The sequence below is a fragment of the Prorops nasuta genome, unplaced genomic scaffold (assembly GCF_024137725.1).
Source record: "Prorops nasuta isolate Cenicafe-Biocafe unplaced genomic scaffold, Cenicafe_Pnas_1.2 PNAS00019, whole genome shotgun sequence".
Lineage (NCBI taxonomy): Eukaryota > Metazoa > Arthropoda > Insecta > Hymenoptera > Bethylidae > Prorops > Prorops nasuta.
The window spans coordinates 3,613,647-3,640,147 of NW_027116816.1; the positions used below are offsets into that span (position 1 = coordinate 3,613,647).

Here is a 26,501-nt window from a genome sequence, read left to right on the forward strand (position 1 = left end):
GATCAAATACAATAATTATCATTAGTAACGCATCGAGCCCCGCTGCTGGAAAAGAAAACCTACGGAAAAGCCCGTACGAAGAAAGTCTTGATAAATAATCGCACTTTTTCTCAGCTCACTTCCGCTACGCGAAAAAGAAATTGCAAGTTTCTAATAATTATGTTTTACAGCGGTAATTTTATTCGAGTCTTAAAAGCCTAGTCTCGGGCGTATCTGATTTTGAATCAGAGGCGAAGATCGAACATTGATACTGTTACTTCCGTTATCTGAAACACGCAGACCGCACTGCATTCGTACATATATGCGCTGCGCGATTCAGTGTACAGTTTATATTAGGTACGTGTGCCGAATGTTGACTCGTTAATCGATCGCTGCAACGAGACCGCGATTGAAAAATTGGCATTTGCCGCTGGGCGTGTTGTATGTTGTTGCAGGTGTTGCCCGCAAAAAAAATTGGGTCATCCTACACGAGTTTGGAATTCTTCGGGTTCCAGGAAAAATCACACTCGAGAGTCCATCGGCGCAAATCGTTTCGTGTTTATGCAGATACAGGCAGATTGAACAATTTAACGATGCAGAAACAACAGCGGACGATACCCCGATGGTTAAAGAGAAGGCTAATGCGTGTAATAGCCACGGCACGCGGCTAACGCTCTGCCATTTCCATGAAAGTGAAAACCCTGAGTGAAAACTTTCTTTCTGGTTGCAGGTTGTTTCACTTCCTGTGCGCGTAACCTCGCTCTCCTCTCCAACCGCTGCTGCTGCATTTCTATGCAGCTTCTATGGCGCCTTTACGTAATCCGCAGCAGCGAAAGAAAGTTTCTACTTAGAGGTTAAAATCCTCCCGTGTGTCCGTACCTATCCATCTTTTATTCGTCGCGTCATCCTAGCATTGCAATATCGCCACGAGTCCAACGAGCCCCTGGCACATACTCCACAACTAATCCTTGCTAACCTCGCACAGCTACATTCTTCTACGGGTAATAATTGAAAATTCAATGTAACTGACGAGGTCGGAGAATCGTTTCCGTCGAATCTCGTCGATGGAGCGAAAAGATTCCCTGGAATATGTCTTTCCGTAACGAAGAAATTCAAATAGCGCGCCGTTTTTTGAATAGAACAGTTTCCAAGATGGCGGACGAGGGCGACAACAGTTCGACGTCCGACGAGAGTCTCGACGCTACGAGTGAGAAATTCGATCCTCTCAAAGCGCTTTATTCCAAAAAGCTGAAACTACTCACGATAAATGCACCGGTCTATGATAACGTCAGCAAGTTTGAATCTGTCACGAAAGGTTTTTTCAACTCAAAGGCGACTGTGGTACGTGAGCGAAACTCGCGTGTTCTGGAATGTTTTCAAAGTGATCGCAACGTGTGTTGCTTCTCTTGCTAATTTCAGAAAGACGACGCGTCGCAAGGAGAATGTTCGAAACGTCGATTTCAGTCTCATCAAGGTAAGAATTTAACGAGAGTTGGCATCGCGACACAAAGGACCGAGTGTCGTTTACATACATGTCATTATATTGCGCCGGTGATACTTGGCAGTGGTGGCAATGGGCTAAGCTCGGTAGATGAGGTTAGGTTGAGTCAGGTTATGGTTCAACCGGCGCGAACAGTTTGCGCGTTTCACGACAGATGGCGAGATGATACGCAAAACTCGATCTCTCCCTCCTTCTCTCGCTCTCTAAGCAGTTTCATTCATGATACGCTCTTGGGGCTCTTCCAGCTTCAATTCCCAGTGCCGGTGTCAATTTTCAATACGATATACGTTCGATCAGCAAGCTGCATTTTCTACGCGGAAGTCAGCCAGCGCGCAAACGTCGTAACCAACTTACAATCGAGAGATGCTCGGATAGCGTGTCTCTCGTCCACACAATTGCACACGCCGATAAACAACCGTCAAGATTTTCCCTCGGGACAGTCACAATATCATAAATACCGAATCGATTAAGTACGGGGATCGAGTAAAATTTGTTCGAGTCGAGATTTTAACAATATTTATCTATCTTTACGTAGTAATAATTTAATCTCGATAATCGTATAGATTTATGTTGCAAGTTTCGTTAATAGTTTGACTCTGCACAGTCACTAGACAGAAGTGTCAGCGATTTATAGTATTGTCGCTAGGCCAAGAAGCTTTCGAGTCCAATTGAAACACAAATTTTCAGCAGAGCGTTGAAAATTGAAATTGGCTCTTTGCAAAGATACTGGCGGAGCAGAGTAATACAGATTTTTGCGTAGTGTGCGACACGTAATAAGTGACAATGAGAAAAGTAGGTTAATTTCATGAGTACTGGGCAGTATGGCGGAGGAGGGGGTGGGGGGGGGGAGCTCTGGAAGTTTAGTGCGTTAGCTCGCGAGGTTCTTCGGGATGATTCATTGGAGTGGCTGGCGCACTTTGGTGAGGACTCTGACATGAGTTTAATCTTCCGCGTGGTCATTAGCGAGAGAGAGAGAAGAAAAATGGAGGAAGCGAATGAGCGAATATCGATGGACGGGCGAGGTATCGGAGATTTATAGGTCCGCCGTAGCAGCTTGTATGCGACAAATACTGTGCGAAGGTCGAACGCATTGGCTGTGTGTATAGCCACGTGGAATCTGACCTCCGCGTGAAAGTGCGTCAACTCTCGGAAGAGACCGGCCTATTGTTTCCCATTTTCCCGGCTAATCACGGGATCGCGTGCGTGGGCCGTGCAGAGAGCGGGAAATGATAGCTTTCTGCTAAGAATTTACGGGACCTTCGTAAGGCGGGCTTGGAGCATTGTGTAAATAGAGAGAAGAGAGTGGAAAAGTCTCCCAAGCCATTTCGTCGCTGTGAACACACAAGAGTCAACGATTGCGACGCGCGCAGAATCGCGTCTCGACAAACCACAGCTTTTCATTAAAGCAGCGTGTTCTCTCGACGCGGCTGCAAACATCGCGTCGCTTCACCGATATATACCACTGTATACGCTATATACAATACTCTTAATTACATTTCCGCTTTATATCTGTTTTTTTTTTCCCCTCTTTTTCACCAACCTATCACCACTCGCTTCCAGACAGGGTTTTATCGCCTCGCGCGTCGCGGTATAACGAGTCCAAATTTACGATTAAAACTGTCGCTTTTTACAGCTGTTTATTTCCCGTCATAAGCAATAATCGCGACATTTCGGATCGTGGCTCGCTTACAATGGATTTGCGGTCTAAGAATAAGTGCGGGGAGTCGAGTCCTACGAAACTTGACCGAAGTTAACCGTGATCGGATGGTGTACGGTGCCAACAGGACCGTCTCGGACTCTCGGTGAAAGTGGCTCGACCAAATTTCGGCGTCCAATGGGAGTCACGTGCGAACTATATCTAGCGCCATGCCCTCCCCCCCCCCAGTGGAGTCTCGCACAGATCGCGAGGCCCTCGCGGTTCCAGCTACACACAGCTCTAGGTCCACCTCTTTGCCCGCGATATACGCGCGCAATGTATATATCTATTGGCCGACGGCCAATTACACGAGGCAGCCGATAAATCACGAATCCCTGACCCAGTGCAGTTTTATATTTACGGTGCTGGATACTGCATCTCGTATACATGTATATATGCACTCGTGTGTGCGTAGGTACAGCATACTTCCCCCTCTTCATCATTTTCTCTAATTCTTTGCCTCGTCTTTCGCTATTTCTCTCTTCCCCTGCTTTCTCTTTTTTCCGTCCTTTCGCGGTCTCTCGTCCCGTGTCTCTCTTTCGCTGCTGTTGCGAAGCGAAGACGTGTGCAGGCGAGGCAGCAGTAGGAGGGGGGGGGGGGGGGGGGAGTGTGCGCGTGTGGAGCACAGTACTTCGGTGTCTGTGTGGTGTTGTGTAGTGGCGTAGGATGGGACGGGGTGGGGTGTTAGCGGTCTTATACGTACGGAACGCAGCACTTGTTGCGCCCGGGCGTCGACCTCGACTCAGCCCACCGTTCGTTCCGTGTGCCGGACTCATCGCCGGTGGAACCGCGAAATTTTCCGATATTACCTACCTGAGCCCACCCTACACTCCTTTTTCAAACGTTTCGTAATTAACTTGCCAAAAATTTTCATATTCTTAATTAAACCATGTGTGTAATCGTTTTATAAAATAAAATATGTAAATTTATTATAGGGCTAAATCTATGAGGAATATGATTTCTGAGGTATTCTAGAGTTTGTATGTCATTGAGTTGTTCCTCTCGACTCTGGTTTCAGTTTACATTTTAAGAATGACGTAAAAAACGTATGGACAATTTTCTTTCACAGTAATATTATCCGCATGTGCTGAATTTTTTCAAGTATTAATATATTGACAGCTTATCGTATTCTTTGGTTGTATTTAATGTCAGTGTTGCCTGTGTTCTGTATTAGATAAACTATCAATTTTTGAACAAAGTACTTTATATTGCTCATTCTCTAAGACTACGAATGCAATAAATAAAAGTTTTAACCGAAATTAGACGAAACTTGGTACAAATGCAAGGCATAATATTATAGTTGACACTCTGACCAAGAGCTGAAATGCTATTATAGTAGACTGCTCTCGAGCGCATGCGCCCAGCGTTTGAAATCAGTAAGGCGTTCACAACACGCATTTAGCATTCACAAATATCAACATTTTGCAAAGAAAAATTATAGTTTCCGAAACATTAATCATTGTCCATGTTAGATTACATATTAACCACGGGTAGGTACCTTGCATCGAATAACTACAATATTCACATTCCCCCTCCCCCACCTGTTAAAAATTTCCCTTCAGCAAAAGTTCGTCCAACGAGTCGAAAGTTTTACGATTATCGAAAAATTGGAGTCATCCAACTACTTGATAAAAATTTGATAATATTTTTGAAGAAATTGTTGGGAAGCGTGGCTGTAAGATGAGTAGGATGTGTATAGGAAAAGTATTGGAGAGCATTTTGGTAGCTGGGAGATTGGTGGTACGGTCGGTTTGACGATCGCGAAACGCAATGGAAGTCGCGCAGCACTTGTTGCGTCCGGACGTCGACCTCTGTTCAAGCCAGGGCTTGCTCTCTCGACTCTCGGAGAGCTCTAAACACGCTCCAAAGCGGCTGCAATTTTCCTTCAAAAATTAATTATTAATCTCAACGTGTCAAATCCTTGCATCATCGAGAAAGAAACAAATGCTTCCTATTTCTATACACAAAATTCACTTGAAAACTAAGCATTTTTTCCAAAAATAAAAATTCTTTTTCAATATAAAAAAAAAACCGTGTAACTCGAAAGAAACTTTTATCAGATTCACAGATCATCCATCGAACATACTTCGGACCTAACCAATCTAACCCAAATGTTATTCGAAAACTCTGCACTCGATCTAAAATAACTTTCAGATTTTCCAGCAACAGAGACACTGATTCAATACGATTGCTACCACTGAATCATTTTTACCTCTATATATAGATATATATATAATAATTATAATATCCACAGAAATATAATTGATCGGACGTACGTGAACTAAATATTTCAGTGATATTAATGTTAGCCGATTTGCGTTAAAGAATTCGAACGTTGTAAAGTCGAGGATCGATCGGAGTCAAAGAGGTTTTCGACGGGCTTGGCTCATTCATACAATATAAAAATAACGCGCACCTATACCGTGATAGTTTCAATATGGAGGATTTATTTTGGGAAACCAGCGATGCTCGCGTTCGGTTATCGCTGGAAAAGATCCGTCGGCTTGATAAATCTAGGGAATGTAAAAAATCAGCGGGAAGTAGCGAGAGGAGTATAGAGATTGTTGCAGGAAAGGTAGAAAGAAGCAGAAGAAGAAGAAGAAGAATGAAAGGACGCAGGAGGGGGAGGTAGAACAACAACAGCAGCAGCTAGCAGAGAGAGCAGCGTGTTCGACTCGGCTAACGGAATCCACTTGGCCGGACGTCCAGTGTTTTCCCTTCGATTATCATGCCACCATTGCGCAATATTTATGCACAAAACACCATCAGCCACGACCAAATCGTGCGAGGCCTCCAATTTTTCTCGCTTCCATCTCATCCACCGAGTTTCCCTGCATTCCTTCAGGAAAATTCTATTCCCGCATCGAAGCTCGTTATCCCAAAAGTTTTCTGCAAAATTTTTCTTTGCAAAAACGCGTGTCGCTTGGAAGGCGAATTTTGCAGCGACCGGGGTGTCTCGCGAGCGAGGCGTTCGGTGGTTTCGAGACACGGGGTAGACTGGACGATCCAATTCCTCGAGCGTTCGTGTGCAGCGGCGGCACCGACCTATACCAACGTGCACAACAGCGGATGACTATCGAGCGCGCCGAATCGCGCTCGGCCACTGGCCGTTTCGACTCTTTCCACCGCTAAAACTCGCTCTATTTAAACGACGCGCCTCCTTTATTCATCCTCCCGGATGGACCACCGCCGCAAACGCCACCTTGGAACGCGCGCGTCATAATTTATTCAATTATTCGCATTATATTCCGCAGCGTGATCCTGCTTTCTTTCAAGATCACGCTAATCGTCAAAGCGATCTGCGAAGCTCGCATTATGGTACACTCCGTACGCAAAACTCTTATCGAGCCATCTATGCCTCTCGCGAGAGAGATATTCCACTCGCAGCGAGGGCAGCGCGGCGGCAACAATTTCTTATAGGAGAATTTTTTCGCGACCGCGCGCGCGTAACGGTAGCAGTAGAGAGTTACACGGGAGGGACGTTTTGAAATATTTCACAGTCGAATATAATCGTGGAATGTCAAATCGCGGCGTTGTTGACGAGTCTTTAGCTCGGTGATTTCGAATGAATGGCGAGAGGAAAAGCGAGGAAAGTAGTGGAGAGAGAAACTCTGGAAGATGCCTCAAGTGGATCTCCATATCCGTGTTGTGCGTGGTGGTGCAGCACACAGCGGGAGGATGGCAAGAGTAGCAGCAGAGGTGGTGGTGGTGGAGAGGAGGAAGAAGGGAGGGAGACGAGATTGTTGGGAAAAGAGAGGAGGAGGTGGGGCCAAAGGGCCTCGTCGCAAAAGTAACAGTACTTACAGCTAGTTCGCGCAAAGCCAGGCCGACTGAGAGTTTATGTGTGCAGAGCCAACATTTCTCCGTGCTTACAAACACGAAGCCTCTCCTCCGTATACGCATACACATACACGCGCACGCAACTAGCCAGACCACACGTGACTACCGCGCTTTTTCATGCACAACAAGCTCGAGCATATTTACTCTCGGCTTTTTCCAGCGAAATCTCAAATTGGGAATCGAAGCCGTTTGTTTACGAGCGTTTCCAATGACATTAAGTTTTTTTAATAAGCGTTACGAGGAAAGGGAAGCAAGGAGAAGCAGCGTGGATGTTGTTGTTTTTTAGCGTAGAGGCTCTGAAGAGCTTATCAGTGGGCAACACGCTCGAGCGCACGTTCCGCTTTCTCATATACGTGTCTATGCGTTCTCCCACGCGTGTACGTGCGTGCTCGGAGCCAGTGGAAGATAGTGCATCGTGCATGTACTCGTAGTTTGCGGCGTTGTAGTTGTCGGTTGCTCGGCGGTCGCAGGCTGCCAGAGGAGAGGTGGCCGTTCGGCTGTTCGGTGCTCAGCCAGTACACTCGGCTCGGGTGCGCTGCCCGGTAGGACGTTGAACCCAGCGCGACTCAACCTGGGGATCATCCGCTGGTATAAGAGAGCCAGCCACTGCTCTCCCCTCCCCCCTCCATCTCCCTCGCAGAACCGTACCGTCCCTCCACCAACATATTTCCTTTCGAGCAAAAGGTACACCCCCCCCCCTCCACACTCTCCTCCCATACCGCGCGGCTTGCTTTATAAATAAATCAACAGATTTTTCCACTCATCTTTGGGTCAGTAAAAACCACGAGGAAGACCAAAGTATTATTTGTCGTAGAGATCGAAGAGTCTGAGAAAACTAAACGCTCCTCTCGCGATGCTCTTTTTTTATCCTTCTATCGGTCATTGGATTTTCTTTCGAGTATTGGCTGCTGCTAAACGTTTCTTTCTCTCCGCGATGGCAAAGCAAACTGGAACTGATTTTCTCCGGTAGGTTATTGCGATGATAGTGTTTGGTCGAGGAAAGAGGAGAAAAGGACACGGGGAGAGAGATGAGAGGCTCGGCGAAGATGGAACGAGGAACGAGTGAGAGGTCTGTGCAGGGGCCATCGTACCCACCTGCGCAGGATCCTTCCGTCGGGACATAAACTGCTCCTTTGCACGCACGCAGGATCAAAAGTTTTCACCCGGACTCGCGACGAATTAAATGCGCCAAGCGCTCAGTCCTGCGTCCAACGTCGCCCTCTCTCACGCGGTTTCTCACGTTTTTTTTTTCTTTTTTCTTTTTTTTTTTTTTTCAACTATTCCTCGCTGCGACTGGACGCTAAATTCATTCATTTTTAACCACCTCTCTCGCGAATTGCGCAATGCAACAAGAAAGACACTTTAATGGAGACTCGCGTCGATCGGAATGAATTAATGATAAACGGATGCAAAAATAGGATTTATCTCGAGTGTGTGTGCGTGTGCGTCGATGGCGAATGATATGCAAAAAGTTTCGAGCGAGTTTAACGCATAGGTTACCATCGGTCCGGCATCAGAGTTACGCAACATTGGGTCTGTGCGCGAACGCGACTGCTGCGCGCTGCAGTAATACGTTTCGCATGGGGAAAACAGAAGCTATGGTTAAATTTGGGCGTAGCGATACTTCGCCACGACCTCTATACTATTTTCGGACGAATCTTTGTGCTTCTGTTTATGCTGCTTATAACGACGATTAAAACTGGAATGTGGGTTAGTAGAAATGGTATATGTGCGATCTATACAACTCTACTCTTATTCTTATCGTGCAATTTGTCATTTATAATTGTATATGTGAGAGGAGTCGAGTTTCTGATCCTCGAGGATGACGAAAATACCGGAGGACGAGTTTTGCGTTTGGCGCGCGCTCCGTCAATTTTATCAGTCGAGTCTTTGCCGGTCGCTGCTGCTGGGAAGAGAACATGGTCGTTAAAATAAAAATAAAAATAATTCTAGTGAAATGTAGTAACACAGGGACATCCGTGTAATATCATATATGTAGTACACGCATGCGGTTCTAGCGCGCATAGACGTCCGCAATGAACTTACGGCTATTTGTAAATCTATCGCTCGATGCAGTGTTGTATACACACACCAGCGCACACAATAGAATTTCTCCTCTCTCCGCGCTCGTCAGTTATATATATATATATCGATATTTCGAGACCGCGCACGAAATTCGCCCATAAAGTTCGAAACGTCGAATATAAAAAATGCACTTGGCTCGTTGGGAAAATTACCGGAGAGCATTCGCTCCTCGGTCGTTGACAATTAAAGCAAGAAAGTTGAATTCGTTCTTTGGAAAGTCGTAAGCGCTGCTTAATGACAGCCGTAGAAATTAGTGCAGTTACCAACGCGAAGATTAATGATGGCTTTGAGATTGCTCGGACGAAAGAATTGTTCGCCGAGCGGCCTCATCGAGCCACTCTAATGATTTATATAGTACATCTACGCGCCAACTGTGCTTTTTTTCTCTTCAAACTATTCTCATTAACCGTATGATTTTCAGTGTAACGACATCTGTATCGTAAATTCTGTTTTATTGCGGAAAAGAATTGCACAATGAGAGAGAGAGAGAGAGAGAAGAGATAAATCGGCACGATTGAATCGTTCGGTCGAAGCCCGAAGGCCGCAGCATTGTTGTATACAAGGAAGAATCGGAGAGTCATCGGTAATTATTAATTCACCGGCGATCAATCTTTTTTCCCTTCCACGAAGCTTCGCTTCTACGGAATTTGCGCAAACCTTTGCGCAAGTTGTTTTGGAAAGCTGCGTTATACATAGTGTGTATATATATATCCTTGGAAGCAAGTTTGCGTTTTCGAAACAAAGCACAAAAATCGTCGCTTGGAATAATATTTCGAAGAGCGCGGAGGTTCGGTGGAAACGGACGAAGAGTTGCTTTGTTTACAAACAAATCCGGGCGATTCGGAGAAAGCGAGAACGCTCGGTCGCGCACAATTGGTGTAATAAATACGAGGATTACGCGTGAAAAGCGCGCGTAATAAAATGTCTTTCGCAAGATCGAACGGTGATCGGAGGAGGGAAATCTGGCGTCGGGGAGAGAAAGAGGAAGAAGAAGGAACGAAGAGTAATTGAATGGACGGGTAATGAAAATGAGTGAATGGTGGGATAAATGAGCTGTCGAGGTAAGGCGATTAGCGTGAAAGTAAATACATCGCGAGCGAAAGGTTAGGCGATCTTCGCCGAGTCTAGGCAAGAATCAGATTGCGCGAGGAGGTAACAATGCCTTTCGTCCCACGCCTTCGAGAGACAAGGACGAACCTAGCCAACAGTGCGCACTCTACACACACACACACTTATAAAACGTAAACCAAACGGCTTTTGGTTCGTTCGGACCTAACGGTTTCTCCGTGGGTTCACGCGCGTAAATGTTCCTCGAGCTGCTTTATCTGCGGCCAGCTTGCATTTCGATAAAACGCGCATACACACACACACGCGCGCGTGCACATGGAAGCCACTCCGAGAGCTCGGTGAAAAACGGCCGGGGTCCTGCGGAGGCGGGCCCATCCTCTCCCGCTACTTATCCTACTACCTTGGCGTAAAACAGAAATTTATATTTATTTAGCAACGGTACCACAAGGGTGACTAACCGGGCGCTTCCATGTTTCCAAACACAATCGACTTTCTCGTACCTATATATATATATATATATATATGTATACAGAAAGATACCTTAAACCGCGTGCACACTCGCCTCTTAATTACAATAGAATTTACATGTAGAGATGTGCTCGCCGGGGTGGATCCACGAAGGAAGAAAGCACATTGTGCGAATTTGCTTGTGTTTTTCACAAACGACGGGGGGGGGGGGGGGGAGGTGGATGAGAATTGAGAGTTTAGGTTGCTGCTGCTCTGGTACTTCCGAAATAGTAGATTCGGGAAGTGGACCGCGAGAAGCTTTCCCTCGTGACATTACGAGTTTAGGGGGAGGGGGGGGGGGGGGTGGCAATCGGATCGCTCGACGATAGTGAAAGTGGATTGCTGCATGCGGCATGCGCTATGCACCAGGGCCGAGAACGAACAAAGAAAGGTGAAAAAGAAGCGGCGGCGTGGCGATTGGTTCTCTCGTGCACTGGCTACATTACAGGTAACGCCTGTGTGCCGCGGTTGCCTCGATCGAGAGAAGGATCGAGCCAGAGGCAGAGGCAAATCTCGAGTAAACGCCAACAACGCCTCGAGGCTGCCGCCGCGCGGCGCAGCGCCGGATGAAAGTTATCGGAGAAAGCCAATTGGCAGCGTCGATCTCGCGCCGATCTAGCTTGGCGCTGCGCATGCGCATGCGCCGACCATTCGTCTCCTTCCACCAGCCTCGAATCATCCATTCGAAAGGTCATTCTAAATTGGTCCACTGGAAATTGCTTTCCCACCGCTATTTATCATACGCCATACAGTGCTTCCTCTCCATTCCATTTTCATCTCTCCATGACTCTCACCCCCCCCCCCCCCCCCACCCCCTCTCGCTTTATAAACAATTTTTTTTCTTTATTCTCCTCACTTCGAATTCTACTTTTTTTTTTTTTTCAGTTTTTAGCTTTTATCTCAAAGAGAAATTTCCACGAAAATATTGCTCTCCTCGCGAGTGTGTCGTCGTGGTATTATTGGTATACGCGCGCGTTTACCGCGCGCTAATGTGCAGCGAGAGATTTAATAGAGTGGGACAGCAGTTTTGCGAGACGCCTTACGTAACGCGATGGAGCGTCGCGGCGCTACTATAGATAGATTTTGCCCGCGTATACAAATATTCCCCATTGATCGTGCTGCGTAAATTCTTCCTCTAGCACGTAATTTTGAATAAGTGGAAACAAGAATTTTGGTACGCCAGGATAAGTTTACCACGGAGTTTTGGTCAACGATGATATTAACTCGTGTGTGGTGCTATATATATAGTTGTTTCGTGCGTATATAAATATTTTCGGCGATCGAGTGTAATAAAATACTTGGTAGCCAAGTATCGAAGCATTGTTGTTAAAGAAAATCTGACGTTAGGGGGTAAAACGAGTTAACTCTATTGTAGCTGCTAGATCCGTGAGTACACTGTCCGATGACTGTGTAACGTTGCAATTCAAATTTATATAAATTTAAAAGTTAAACCTCTGTGACAGCTTTATGTCATGTGTTCTATCATTGAATAAAACTGTCACTAGTATAACTTTTCTAATTTGAGTTTGGTGGCGATTATACTAGTTTTTATAGTGTTAAAATCCTTATTAACATGGGATTGAAGAGAAAACAAATTAAAAGTTACGGTAAACAAAAATCAATTGCACCCGACGAATTTATAAATATTTTAAATTGATAAAAATTAAATGTTGCACATATACAATATTCCTCACCGAATATTATAAAAATCTTATTAACATAAAGTTGAATAAAAAAAAAATAAATGTTACGGTAAAACAAGTTAATTCTACCTGTCGTATCCACAAGTGTCGCAAATTGCGAAACATGAATGTCGCGTACACGCGGTATTCTCCTCTCTGAATATAATAAAATTCTTATTAGCATCGTGTTGAAGAGTTGAAAAAAAAATAAATAAATAAAAAGAAGAATCTGGCGATACGACGACGGGGCAAGTTAACTCTAGCTGACGGATCGATAAGTATCTCGCGTTGCGGTAAAAGTAGCACTCTCTCGGCAGAGAGTCTTCCGCTGCCGTAATCGATTCCTCGGCTTTTTTTTACCAGTGGTTTTCAAAGCACGCTCCTACGCCGGAATGCGAGCGAAATCGAAAGTGCAACTTTGTTTGTCCATTCGCGTCGTTGGACATTGCGAAATTTCACTAAACCGAGTTGCAATGTTTTTCTTTGATTCGCAGAGCCAGTGAGCGGGAAAGGACGCGGAGGACGGAGGATACTCAACGAGAAGAATGTACTGGCGAAAATGCAAAATACCCTCGGTCCGTTAGGAATGCTTCACAGATGCATGGAGAGCAAGTTGCGGGTTAAGGTAGGTCGTGCCAATCCATCCTTTTTCCACTTACCAACCTATAATCCGTTCTTCTTCCGACTTTCCAACGATAAAATCTTTTTGTATTTTCTACGAGATCAATGAAAAAGTATTGTCCACATCGAAAAGTTGATATGTCAATATCTAATGGAGAATCGAGTCGAGACTGATATCGCTAGACTATGTGGAGCTGCCCGTATTAGGGCGGACGAGTTTTCTTGGAAAAGAGCGATATATGAATAGATAATTCTATATAGTATTATCAAAGAAAATATAGTGCTCAATTTATACTATAAACAAATTGGAAAGAGTATATACACCTAACTAGCAAGAACAATTCCTTTCGAATTCTATTTTATAAAACAACAAATAACTCGTTTTTCAAGTCACGTGGTATGAAAAAATATTTTCAGAATTATTCAACAATTCCCAAGAGTTTCAGAGAAAATATTTCTATTGTTCTATAAAAGTGCTCTAAATTGTTTTAAAAATATTTTTTGTACTACTTGCACAGATATTAATTATACAGTTTATTCTCGGATTGATAATAAAATCAATGAAACTTACAGGTTACGAGAGTCCTTGAGACTCAATCCTTTGGCCGCTGCAAAAGCCCAAGCACAAAAAACGTAAACACAACACACTCGTTTGCCACTGGCAACATTCACTGCGGTACTTTAAAAAGTCAATTGTTTTTATGAAAGTTTGTTCGATCGTTGATCAAGGGAAGCCCGAATTTCGTCGAGATTATTGGAGAACGAGGAGGAAAGTGCAGGCGCGCGCGGCAAAAGTGAAAATTCCATGCTTCCCGTGCACTCTTTGCGAGAATAGGTTTGAAAAAACTGTCGCAACGGCGGATTCGAAAGATAAAAACAAAGATGGCGCCGGAGTGGAGAGAGAGAGAGAGAGCAAGCAGGTTCAACCCTCTCTCCACTCCGGCGCCATCTTTGTTTTTATCTTTCGAATCCGCCGTTGCGACAGTTTTTTCAAATCTATTCTCGCAAAGAGTGCACGGGAAGCATGGAATTTTCACTTTTGCCGCGCGCGCCTGCACTTTCCTCCTCGTTCTCCAATAATCTCGACGAAATTCGGGCTTCCCTTGATCAACGATCGAACAAACTTTCATAAAAACAATTGACTTTTTAAAGTACCGCAGTGAATGTTGCCAGTGGCAAACGACTGTGTTGTGTTTAAGTTTTTTGTGCTTGGGCTTTTGCAGCGGCCAAAGGATTGAGTCTCAAGGACTCTCGTAACCTGTAAGTTTCATTGATTTTATTATCAATCCGAGAATAACCTACCAAATTAACCCGTTTTGGGTCGAAACTGCTTAAATACATTTAAGAAAACTCCTATTAGTGTTTAAAAGGATGTTAAGTACCAAGTGGAACATTTACCCGAGTGTTTACTTGTATAAAAAAAAAGTGGTATCTAAGCAAAAGGGTGAAAAAACATAGAATAGTTATAAAATAGAAAAATAAAGTTAGAAGTTTAAGTTGATAAGAAAAAACTTGTTAAAATTGATTGTATATAAAAATAAGATTATAAAAAATGGAAGAACGATGCGAATGTCGCGATGCGTCGTTCGGATCACAGTCGCCGTAGGCTGCACACATACGCATGCAAATTGACTATTTGAGAATAGCTGAAACTGAAAAACTGAATAGAGAGAAATAAGGAACGGAATGGAACTGGACGGACTGACGGAGATTGCGTTGGCGCGCAACTTTAGTCGGGCGACACGTGCACGAAAGAGGCGCAAAGCCCTTCGAAGCTCTTTCATGCTGTGTCGGGAGGGTGAAGGGGAGGGAGGGGAGGGGGGGGGAGGATTTTTCGTTTCTAACCCCCGATGAGGTCAACACTCGTCGTCATGACGACGAAGGTAGCCCCAAGAAAAACGATCCTGAAAACAAGGTCACGCATCCTTGTTATTCGATGACCTTGTCCCTTACTCTTCCTAAATTCCCAAATCCTACGAATTTTCCAAAATATCTTTTATAAATTGCGCATCGTTGCTATTCAATCTTGTTCTGTGTATCAAATTGTCTACATATTTACAATTGATACGAATGTCCAAATTTTCCTACGGTGTCTCTCATAGTCAGCTTGTTATCATTTGACCTTGTCTTTTCTAAATTCGTAGAACGTACGAATTTTCCAAAATATTTCTTAAGGTGCCTTTTTATATTTACCACAATGTTGTGTGTGTGTGTCTCGTTTATCTTTCTAAATTTTCAATGTTTACGAATTAAAATCTTAAATAACTGCATGTTTCTTTACTTTTGGAACTCGTTCATTCTCTCCTTTCGTAAATTTCGTAATGGTACCAAAATTATCAATAATTCTTCCTATCTGACCAGTGTGAAGTTAGCACCCCAAATTTTAAAAATGGAAAAAACCAAACAGTTCTTGTAGCACCCGGACAGGTTATACAGTTCCTTGTTATTTTTCAAAAAAGATCTACAAATTGAACTCGAAAAACTATAAAAAAATTATTTGTGGTGCTAACATCACGCTGGTCCCTATTTGACATCACTTGGAACCAATCCTCTCTATTCTTTCTACGCAATTGCAAGCTCGTTCCAATAAGAAATCGATATAATTGGAATAGTAGGATTGTTTTTCTCACGGTATTTGATCGTGAAAGAGAAATCAGCGGGCAAAAAAAAGAAGCTGAAGAGACACGATTAGAGACGCATTTCCTGCTTCCGAGTGTTCCTATACGTCATCACCGATATCCCTGGCATGGAAACCGTGGAAAAACTCACCAGTTCGGTACCGTACGATGTATCGAATGGACATCGGAGCAGGAAGCTGCAAATGTCATCCATTCTCTCCTATTGCCGCGAGGCTACTTCCGGGAAAAGAAGGCAAAAAGTGCAGAATTTACCGAAGGTTGCGGATGACATAGAAATGCCGGTCTATTGATTTTATATCGTTAATCACTTGTACGTTGAAGCCGAAGCTCGCGTTAATTCCGTGGAGAGAGAGAGAGAGAGAGAGAGAGAGAGAGAGAAATAAACGGAACGATAAATATAGTATACACTGGGTGATGCTTGAAAGATCAATGGGGAAAGTGAGGCTCCAAGCATCAAGCTACTATATATATAACCATGACGAGATTAATAATTACATCGATCGATTGTTTTCGTTATTTAAAAATCCCTTTCTCCATTTATACCGCGAGAGTCGAGAACTACTCGCTCGTGTCGATCAAAGGCTGCAAGTATGAAAAAAGAAAAAAAAAAGAAACTAATGAATATTACTTTCGTTAACTTTCTCGCCGTCCGAGCAGTTCCAGTCTGTCAAGGATTCTCTTCGATGCTCTTCCTTAATTACCGTCCTTGACGAGAGATCCTAATCTATGCCGATGACCTCCGCACGCATCCGGAAAGAAGATTTAATCCTGCAAACGGATTACTCGACCTTCGCGCCGTTACTTTTCAGTCATTTTCCTAAGAAAGCTCCACTCTCGAAAATTTCACTGCACCAAAACTTTCTCACAGCAAATCCAAAGAAAAAAAAATAATCCATACGTTGTACAATTTCCAGATGATCGAGATGAATGCACAAAATTGAATTTAGAAAATAAAATCTACTACGCGCAGTGATGTAGACAGCGTCGAAGAAAAAATAAAGAACGGAAAAGAAAATGAAGAAAATGCATGAAACTGTCAGCGGTAAAGTAGCGTTCGTCATCGGCCTTGAATATGCGAATGTTTCCGATGAAAGAAACCAAGTTTGCTTCGTGCAACGCTTCGCGTCATTTTTCATGATTCTTTGAAAGTTACCGAAGGATCCTCGGCAGCAAGGATGATGAGAGTAGACTCTCGTTGCATTTATTTAAACTACACCTATATATATATATTACAGTTGCAACAATTTTCAAGAGACGATACAACGAATAATATATCCACGTTCGTCACACGTAATAAAAAAATATGAAAATTTCCAAAAACTCTATAACAACTCAGACTTTGGATAATTTTGGAAAACCCATCGCGAATGATTCGAGTGTATTTGTTCGTCGATCGTTCATCAAGGTAACTCGGTGATCGAACGTAATCAACGATATTTCTAGGCTACGGCTCTAATTTTTCGACGAGCTAACGATGTTTGCAAGTTAGTGGAGTATCGCAATTAGTTGGCATTGCGACAAAGCCCGCTGGCGTATATATCAGTGCGAAAGGCATTGAAGGGGGCCTTGCCTCGTTGCACTTCCGCGTATCAGCCTGCTATCTTGTCTCGCGCGCATATCTACGCGACAAACAACAAGCCTCGAGACTATTCGGGACTATTAGTGCCTCTTCTGCTGCTCCTACTTGAATCTTATCTATGCGTCGAGCGTGTGGAAATCTCACCGAGCCTTTCACCCGAATTTCAAGATCGCGCAATTTTAGAGATTCCCGGCGAATAAGCTACGTTATGTGTGTGTGTGTGTGTGTGTGTGTAATGCACTTTTTATCGACTTCCCCTTTCCCCACGATGGTTCCCCGATGATTAACATTGCGATGACTGGAGCGAGAGCTTACGTAATCGATTTACTCGACTTCTAAATTGCCAAGAGCAAACAGCGTCGATAAGTTAGCTCTCCACTGAATTACAGCCCGATATGAACAACCGACGGATTACCACTGACATTGGACTCTTTCGACAATTTCCTATCTATCGGTCTATCATTGGATTTTACTTTTAACGACGTTTTTTAATGTCCATCTTGAAACGTTAGTCATTATTCTATTTATCGTGGTAGTATGGTCGCTTGGAAAATGTTGGGGATTCCATTGACACTCAACTTTTTCGATAATTTACCTCTCAATTTTCTTCTCAGATTTTATCTCTATTAATTTTTTAACAGAGTGTTGTAAAAAGTTGATCCTTTTTCTGTCTATCGCAAATTTATCAGTTTTGACAAATGTTAAAAGATTCCTGAACTCTGGACAATTTACCATCTAACGTACGCATCGTTAGATTTTTTATCAGTATTACGCTAAATTTTGCAAAATTGATCCTTTTCCCGTAAACGTGTTATTTGAAAACAATTTTAAGGATTAAAAGACTTGTAATTGAACGTCCTTTATCGAAGGTCTTGACGAGAAACGCTTGCGGCATAAGAGGACACGTGGAAGCATACGTGGCTGCATTCGATAAGCACTGGAACCTCGCGCTGGAGGACTGCCACGAGGTCTGGAGCCGGAAAGTCAAGAGGAAAGCACCAGCTTTGGGTAAGAGAAGAATAAGAGAAAAATAAAAAGAACACTGATCTCTCTGTTGACTTTTTCACAGAGGAGCGAATCAGTGATAATAATATGTAAGAGAGCGCGAATAATAGTTTTGGCTCGACGAATCGGATTATGCAAATGCAAATGTTAACCTCTGCTGCACCCGTTGTGCGTTGCCTTGCCTTACCTTGCCTACGGCCCTGAAGAAAATTAAGATGCGCGTCAATAACTATTCAAAGAAGCGTCCATTCGCAAGGATAACGCCGTCCCGTCTCAACGTTAACGGATTTTTACTCCAACTTGTTTATACGACTTATAAAATCAGAATGAAAACCCGTAGCCCGAACGTTTACTACCTTGTCTCTTGGCTAAACGCGATTTCATCCTGAATAAAGATAAAGCCGCGGAAAAAATGTCAAGCTACGCGGACTAACGACTAAATTAGTAGGATCGAGCAGGGATTCCCCCCCGAATCTTTAAGAGGCGTGTAAAAAACATTATCGGCACTTGTCAGTGACGTTAATCGTCCGGTGGCGTACGTTGGCAGATGGGCTCTCGGGATCCAACAGGTGCTACGCCCCTGGATCGCATGTAAACGCGTGCCAATAATCAGTTTATTGAAAAAAGAGTGTACAGTCTGCTTTTGCGGATCTTGCCTCGGACAAGCTTTCCATCTGCAACACACCAGCACACTCTTATGTAATTCTTCATTATCTCTCCTTTACGACTCTTTACCTTTAACGTTCATTGTACGTTTTTACTATCCAACGAATGCTTTATACGTGCTATACGTCAATTTTATGCTTCTTCAAATTACATTGTATCAAACATGTGCTGCCTTTTTCCCTCTGCTTCCCCCATAAATCACTTTACACTTATTTTTTTCTTGCTCCTCGCACGGTTTAACAAATTAGCTGCTTTTCCACAAATTTTCTTCGATCGATCGACCATCTCCGTGTGTAATTTTAGTCGCGTTGGACTCTTCGCTTCTCCTTTCCATCACCGCTATACTCTTTACTTTTTCGCGTTACACTGGAATTAAAAGAATTACTTGTCAGAAGAGCCATTCCATCGTTGGTATCCTTGTTAAACGAGGGATTACTCGCTTGGACGAGCGAAACGAAGCGTCTTATTTTTCAGAGTCGAGGATTCTCCACGTGGTTGGAATATGATTTATTGTTTTATTCGGTTAATGATTACAGCTATTGTATCGAGCGAGTTGAGCCGATATCTATCGCTGTATTAATCCGCTGACCTCGAAATGTGTCCAGTATAATACAACCATGTTTACACGCCATCGGTTATCTTCCTTTTCAGCGTGGAAATCTATTATAGAAATATGTATGTATACTGTACACTGATAAATAAATACTATATGTATATATATATATATATGTATAGTATAGGTCTCACGGTGCGTCTTTAAAGTTGCTAAGGCGCTTGCACGTACATATATATATATATCTAGGAAACTTTGAATAGACGCTTGGAGGCGTCTAGCAAGATGAATGGTCTTCTCTCTCTCCTCTGATTCCCCCCTCGATACTATACACACATATAGACATAAGTATATCTTTGTCCCTCTCGGTGTTACTCGTCTCGCTGGCCGAACGCGTTTTGTTTGAAATCGACGCCTCTTAATAAGCCATTTCGGTCACGAGATGTATCGTGATTACGTTGCCGTGCTATTAATTAACGATAATTATCAGTCTTCCGACATTTTTAATCGGCCCATTCCTATGCAACAAAACATTCGAGCCAAATTCATTCTCACGCTACCGAGCCGACTATCCGCAATATCAACATTTACGCGCATCTCTTAATGCACGTCCTCTTAATTGATTTTTTCCAACATAAAATTCAGTGTCATTGATATTCCGCGTTATTTCATATTCACAAGGTTACCGTTATTAGCATATCACTGACTTCGTTATGGAATTCTAAATAAATACATTATGAAAAAAAAAGCAAGAGTATCCCCTTACGTAAGGAAGGAGGACGTCATGGAAAAAATAAAATAAAAAAAAAAGAGTGAGAGAGGAGCGGCGAAAGAATAATATTCAGTGGGAGGGAAGGGGGGGGGGATATAGTGGTTGGACGATAATAAGTTAGTTGCGCGGCAGAGAGAAGGGAGGAAGAAGGTTCGAGGGATCGAGTGACGCTAGTTTCTTAGCGGTGACCTTATTTGCACGGTGAGAAAAGGGCGGTAGCCGTGGGGTCGTTGTATCATGAGAGGGATACATCTTAAGGTCGCCCCTTACGGTAGGGGCAAAGACCGACCTTGACTACGTAGTGGCTGCCGTTCGTTCGATACGAGGTCCGTGTGCCTTCGCTCTCTACCTCTCCCTCTCTCTTTCTCTTTTTTTTTCCTTACCTTCTCCTCCACGTAACAGAGACCTCCCACCTGAAGCTTCTGCTTCTGCCTCTCTTCTTTCGACCCTTTCACTTTGATCCATTTTTTCTCTCCTCTCATTTTCTCCTCATTCTACTTGAACGCTTTTTCCACTTGGCCCTCGTACACGTCACTCCCTTTACCCCTCCCTGCATTCCTGTTACCACGCCACTCTACACACACTACTCCTTTTTGCACCTCTCAACCTTCCTTTTTCCCGCACCAACGTTGCATCTCTTACGAAACTCCAAACGGTCGTTTATATTTACTTCCGTTTTCCGTACGCGTCCCTAACTGTTCCAACCGTGTTTATCACTCTCCATTCATTTTCAAGCGTTACGTCATTGTTTTCATCGATCATCCATTGTTCCCGTCCACGAAAAGCTGTAAGGTCGATCTTCCAATAACAAAGCAACGCGATGAATGTAAATAGATCGGACGGTTGTTGCGACGGCAAAAAACTTTTGTTTCGACTAACTTTTCTACACGGCAAGGGAGTATTCTTCTTTGAGCTGTGTGCGTGTGTTTCGTGCCGTGTCCTTTTGTCCCCTCCCTCTTTATTCAGCCAATTGGATCGATCATCACCGACGACTACGCGTTTTAACGCCGCACGTGTCTTCGTGACATTACTTTTTCCCTCGCTCCTCTCCAGACCAAAGATTCCGTCAAAATAACCTAGAATCAACCAACTCGTTTTTTTGCATATTTTTATCTCGGGTCTCTCGCTCGACCAGGAATTTACGGTGCTACGACGTTCCGAGAAAAGCAGCGCGAGCGTAAACATTGTAGCCTTACGATAGACGCAGGCCAAATTTGTGTGACAACAAACCGAGTCGAAGCTTCCTTGAGACTGTTTCTCGGAAAAAGTTCAATAATTCACAATAGCTGAACGTACTCGATTCCCTCATCGACCGCTGTTTCTCAAAATAAATCACAGAACTGTATTCTTTGATACATTCGACAAAATTTAGCATCGTTCTAGTGCATTATTTTTACAAATAAAAAAGTGTCGCTCGACACTTTTATCCACTGATCACGGGGGATTATCGAGTGGTTAAATTGTAATTGAGAAGAGACGAGAGAGAGAGAGAGGAGGAGAGGGGGGAGAAATGGGGGTAGAATATTTGGAAGAATTTAGGGGCGTAGTAAGCGTTACGTGACGGGGTGAATTTGGGGTTGGTTGGTCTACTGGCGTACTTTGCGTATCCAGAGGGGTCGAGAGGTCGTTGATACTAGGCTATAGGAGAGGGTGGGTTGTAAGCAACCAAGTAGGCAGGCAGCCAAGAGGAAGGAAGACAAGTCGCAGGAAGGAGAGCCTAGCGACCTTGAAGAGAAAAAGTCGCGCGCGCGCGTGTTGGCAGGATCGATTTCGCCACGTTACGCATACACGTGTAACTATACAACTATGTCGTAACGTAACGTAAGCACTCTGGCCCTTCCAATTTTCCCTTAACCCTATATATATATATATATATGTGAGAACACGTGCCACCGCATAAACAACCTACAGCGTGACCTCGATGACACTCTCTGTTCGCGCGTATCCTATTACTCACTGAGAGAAATATATAAGCTATATAGAAATATTAATCAAATCGAGCAATCATTTGCAACCGAGTAAATATCTGTTTGAAAATTTAGCAAATATTTATTTAAAACAAATCATATAATTTGTCTAAATTTAGAGCGTTTAGTATTAAGATGTTAATTATCGTTTTATAGGAATTTAAAGAACAGTTAAATGCTTTATTTCCTTTTTTTTTTTAATAATTGTAGGATATAAAGTCTTATCAGTGTTCCTTTGAAATAAAATACAGTAATCTCCTTTAGATTAACCTTGTAGCCTCTGTACCGAATCATCAATATGTCGCGATACTGTTTTCCAGATCGCTTCTTTTTTCTCCCATTACACGTTACATATACTACGTCATCGAGGAGACAAGTCTGAAAAATCACCGAGCTATCTCCTATAAAGGCTAGAATGTAGCCGGTAAAGTTTGAAAAGTGCTCAAATATAGAATAGGCTCGATCGATAGGAGTTATAGCGGCGCGTTAAAGTCAACGAACCTTTACTTTGGAAGTGCTGATAAATATGTTTATACTCGCGCGTATAACGCGATAAAAATAAAAACACTCTAGTTCAACCTGCTGCGACTCTTTTTTCGCCGTGAGCTGAATTAATTAGTGTTTTCTGGATAGTATATATATATATATATATTATAGGTGAAGGGAGGAAAAAGTGGTTTGTTTTGTCGAGTGTTTTATGATTATTGCATTTTCTGATTCGACAGGTGCTCCAGGAGAAGTGGGACCGGACGAGAGCAGCGCCCCGAAGATAATCATGAAAAAGAGCGATGGTAAGACGGAGACCTTGGAGAGACACGTGCCGCAGATGCTACTTAGGGGAGAGCAGGTTGCCATAATCGTCAAGCTCAATTGACTAATTCTAGGCGCGTGCCCCTTCTACGCACACATCTCCCATCATTATTATTACATAACTTGTAAGAAAGGCGCGCTAATCTTTGTAAATATTTAATAGAAATATCGGTGGAATAAATCAAACTTGGCAGCAACAGCAAATTTTAAAGATAAAGATTTTTTTAGAGATTTTAGACACGATATAGGGGGGGGGGGGGAGGGGGTGATTGAGAATATTATGAGCGTAGTGGATTCACTCAATCTATATATATATATATATATATACTACAGTGAGACGGATTGTACGAGATGTATGTGTGGAATATTTGCGTGCGCTGCGTTTACGTTTACGTTCGATCGCCGAGAGTGAGCGTAAATACACACAAATATAGGAACGCGACGTCGTGGTTGGGGGGGGGGAGGTCGCGAAGGATTCTTCTCGTCGAGTCGCAAGGTCTAGCACGTAAAAAGGAGTTAAATCTACATCTCGACGCGACCTTCTCTCGAATAGTCGAGAAAAAAGGTAAGCAAGATCACCGAGAGAGGCCCGCTGCGTAGCCGATTCCGCGCAAGGAAACGCGAAGAAAGTCCATTGGAAACTGGAGCCACACAATGTTGCGTTGTCTCAGCTATCTTTACGTGCTACCAGTTATCATAATTCCTTGGCGAATTCTCGAATTCGTCGACTCTCGAAGCCCCCCGTGGACTCCCCGGTGCAGGCAAACGACGTTGCGCAAATATTCCCGCATGAAAGTCATCTTGAAAATGAAGAGAACTTTCTATTTTGTCGAGAAACACGCGCGTACCGAGCGGCGCATTTTTGTTGTCAATTGGCGCGGCGTTGCGACTGCATCGAAAGGATATCGTATTTTTAAAGAGGAGCTTGCAAAGTAAGGTATATATATATAAGTATACAACTAGCCCGAGAGATGCTCGTTTAAAAATAAACTTTATGGACATGGAGAGTGGATCGGAGCGTTGTTAACGAAGCGAGTGAGACGCCGGTAAAACGGAGGAATACATGGAGAATCGATGAGATCGATCAAGAATTTTAAGCAAGCTTTTTGCCAAAGGCCTAGCTTGTTTTTGTTTTCGACGCTCGCGCGGACCGATGGTTCTCGATATTTCACGAATAAGAAGCTGACGCAGAGTCGATGCGTGGCTTCCAGGATAACCGTCCGAGTGATTAGGATTGTTTATCACGCGTGCTTTTGCAGCATTGCAAGTAATAGGCGCGTTCGCGGCTCGACGCTTCAGTTTTTCTCACTCTTTCTCCGCGAGCGACTCGTCGCTGGTTTAATGTCTCTCTTGACGCTGGAATGCGAATCGTATACGAGCATCGTAACAGGGAAGAAAGTCTCGTGCGCGACTGAACGCGTGCTTTTATACTGCACCCATACATGTCCGATAAAACATCGTAAATCCTCTTTGGTATATATATATATATATATATATAGTCCACACTCGAGAATATCAATGTTCAAGCGCGAAGCAGATCTTTCCAATATTTTCAAATCATTAAACTTTGTTCGTTAAAATGAAATCATAGATTATCTTGCATGCGCGCACTCCAAATGTATATTTAATCGATTTCGTATCTATCTCCATTCGGTGAATTTCCACAATAAAATTAAGCGAGTATTAATGCTATACCCAATTCGGATAATCTACTATTTTTTTTAACTCGAAATAATTTTCTCCAACGTTGATCATTTTGCTCGATAAAATCGTCTCATTATGGAGAACCAATCAGAACTACGACGTCCACCGTGATTTCGAGTTCTCCTCTCGCGTTAATTTTATCGATAGCTTTATTGATCAATCATTGATAATTTATATAGCAATGTGCCCCGAGCGCTTCTACCGTGAAGAATATATAGTTTTATAAATATATGCTCATTATTTTTCTCATTTTTTCTTCCACTCGACACATTTTTCAAATACACTCGTGGAAAGAAATTGCTCGTGAAATTTGTCTTCTTACAAAATTACGGTATTCTTGTGAGAGCAGCCGTTGCGCTTTGGCCACAGTGCTGCGCGTTGTTCGTGTGTATGCGTGTGTAATTAAAGTTATTTAATTTTTCTTCCGTCGATAATAACGTTAATGAGCCGATACAAGAAATGCGATTATAATGACTAATATTTTCATAGATTCGTTACGAGTCTCTCGATTGTTATTCAAGCGCGTAAATAAACAAGAAAAGGTAAAAAATGCACAATTTTACAACGGTTCCCCCTGATACAAGAACACGATAAAACCTTTTACTCGTGGAAACTTATACGATAAGAGGCGAATTTTTACCAAGCTGTTTGCTAAATTTTCACTGCTCTTTGCAGAATTCCTCGAATCATGTTAATGCAAATTTCACTTGGGTAGTCCGTAAAGTTATTCCTCCAAGTTAACGTAATAGCTATACGCGAAAATCTTTAATAATTCTTCATACTCGTTTCGTCTCGGGGTTACCCTATCTGGCACGATGAATTTCACAAGAAATTTCTTTTTGTATGCTCTTATCAAACATTATCATAAGTCCGAGATTCGACGATTAACCAATCGGATTAAAATCTAATGACGCAATTTAACATCGAAATGATGCAAAAGAGCAATTTTGCTCCTTCTCGGTAAATGTATAAGTCTAATGAGAGAGAGAGAGAGAGAGAGAGAGAGAGAGAGAGAGAGGCGAAACAAAAATTGCGACGATTTAGAGAAGAGAGAGAGGGTGGGGTTGGAGGATCGTGTCGTTAGGCACGCTTTTTCGTTCTGCTTTTACGATGTTAATCCACTTCCAGGTTCTTTGACTCTGGTTTCCTAAGAGGTTGCCTTCTGATATAGACTTGCACGCGTAGCGGCGGCATTGTTTCCTCGCGACTGAATCACTATAATTTTCATCTCCCCCCGTTACCATTCGCGCCAGGCGAATAAGAAACGCACATAAAAAGGCGTGTAACACTCGAAGCGACGTTTCCTCCTTGTCGACAACAATCGCGTCAACCTTCAACTATCTTCGAATCACATATTTATTTTCTCACAGAAATTATAAAGCGAAATGAATGGGCATTCCACGCTAATCCTTCAGTTCCTTCCTTAAGCCGTCGATCCTCCTCTGCGCATCGTAGATATATACATATATACACAAACTGCGCACTAGATCTTTCGAGAATTTACCCACTTACCAAAATTCAGGTCCTCGAACAGGATCGCGCAGGATCTATCCTCACTCGTGCGAGTCCTGAAATCACAAAATCTCGATCAAATCCTCGATCCTGCTGATATTTACACGCTCAAAAATATCACATGACGGTTTCTTAATTTTATCTCGAGAGTCGGATCGCGGAATGTTGAATGGCTTATGGTATTGATTAGGAAATTCCTAGAAACAAATATATATATATTCTCGAAATTCCGAGACGAATGACACGATCGAGCGATAATGATATATCGAGTTTCGTATTAATATATTCGGTCGAAGCGCGATAAATTCTCGCGTG

The 26,501-nt window shown here is 43.2% G+C and overlaps 2 protein-coding genes across 6 annotated transcripts in view; one reads left to right on the top strand and one right to left on the bottom strand.

Annotated features, from left to right (window-relative positions):
* Positions 1 to 26,501, bottom strand: part of LOC136780607 (ecdysone-induced protein 74EF-like) — a 143,584-nt gene that overhangs the window by 102,892 nt on the left and 14,191 nt on the right. For all 4 annotated transcript variants that reach the window (XM_066739090.1, XM_066739089.1, XM_066739088.1 and 1 more), the window contains exon 2: positions 26,187 to 26,242. The gene's annotated coding sequence lies outside the window, so the exon portion shown is untranslated. The remainder of the gene's footprint in view (positions 1 to 26,186; positions 26,243 to 26,501) is intronic.
* On the top strand, positions 23 to 23,157 carry Lsm11 (U6 snRNA-associated Sm-like protein LSm11). Of its 2 annotated transcripts, none has more exons than XM_066739093.1 (5): positions 23 to 1,320; positions 1,399 to 1,453; positions 12,853 to 12,983; positions 18,067 to 18,205; positions 22,886 to 23,157. In XM_066739093.1, exons 1-5 carry the CDS (start codon positions 1,069 to 1,071, stop codon positions 23,032 to 23,034), a joined length of 726 nt encoding a protein of 241 aa, XP_066595190.1. In that variant the 5' UTR covers positions 23 to 1,068; the 3' UTR covers positions 23,035 to 23,157. The 2 variants fall into 2 exon arrangements, with proteins under 2 accessions (XP_066595190.1, XP_066595191.1); XM_066739094.1 differs by having other exon boundaries at positions 23 to 1,317.

Coding starts and splice junctions, on each gene's coding strand:
- Lsm11 (XM_066739093.1), top strand. CDS start 1,069: ATGTCTTTCCGTAACGAAGAAATTCAAATAGCGCGCCGTTTTTTGAAT. Junction 1,321..1,398: donor TCAACTCAAAGGCGACTGTG/GTACGTGAGCGA, acceptor TGCTAATTTCAG/AAAGACGACGCGTCGCAAGG. Junction 1,454..12,852: donor TCGATTTCAGTCTCATCAAG/GTAAGAATTTAA, acceptor TTTGATTCGCAG/AGCCAGTGAGCGGGAAAGGA.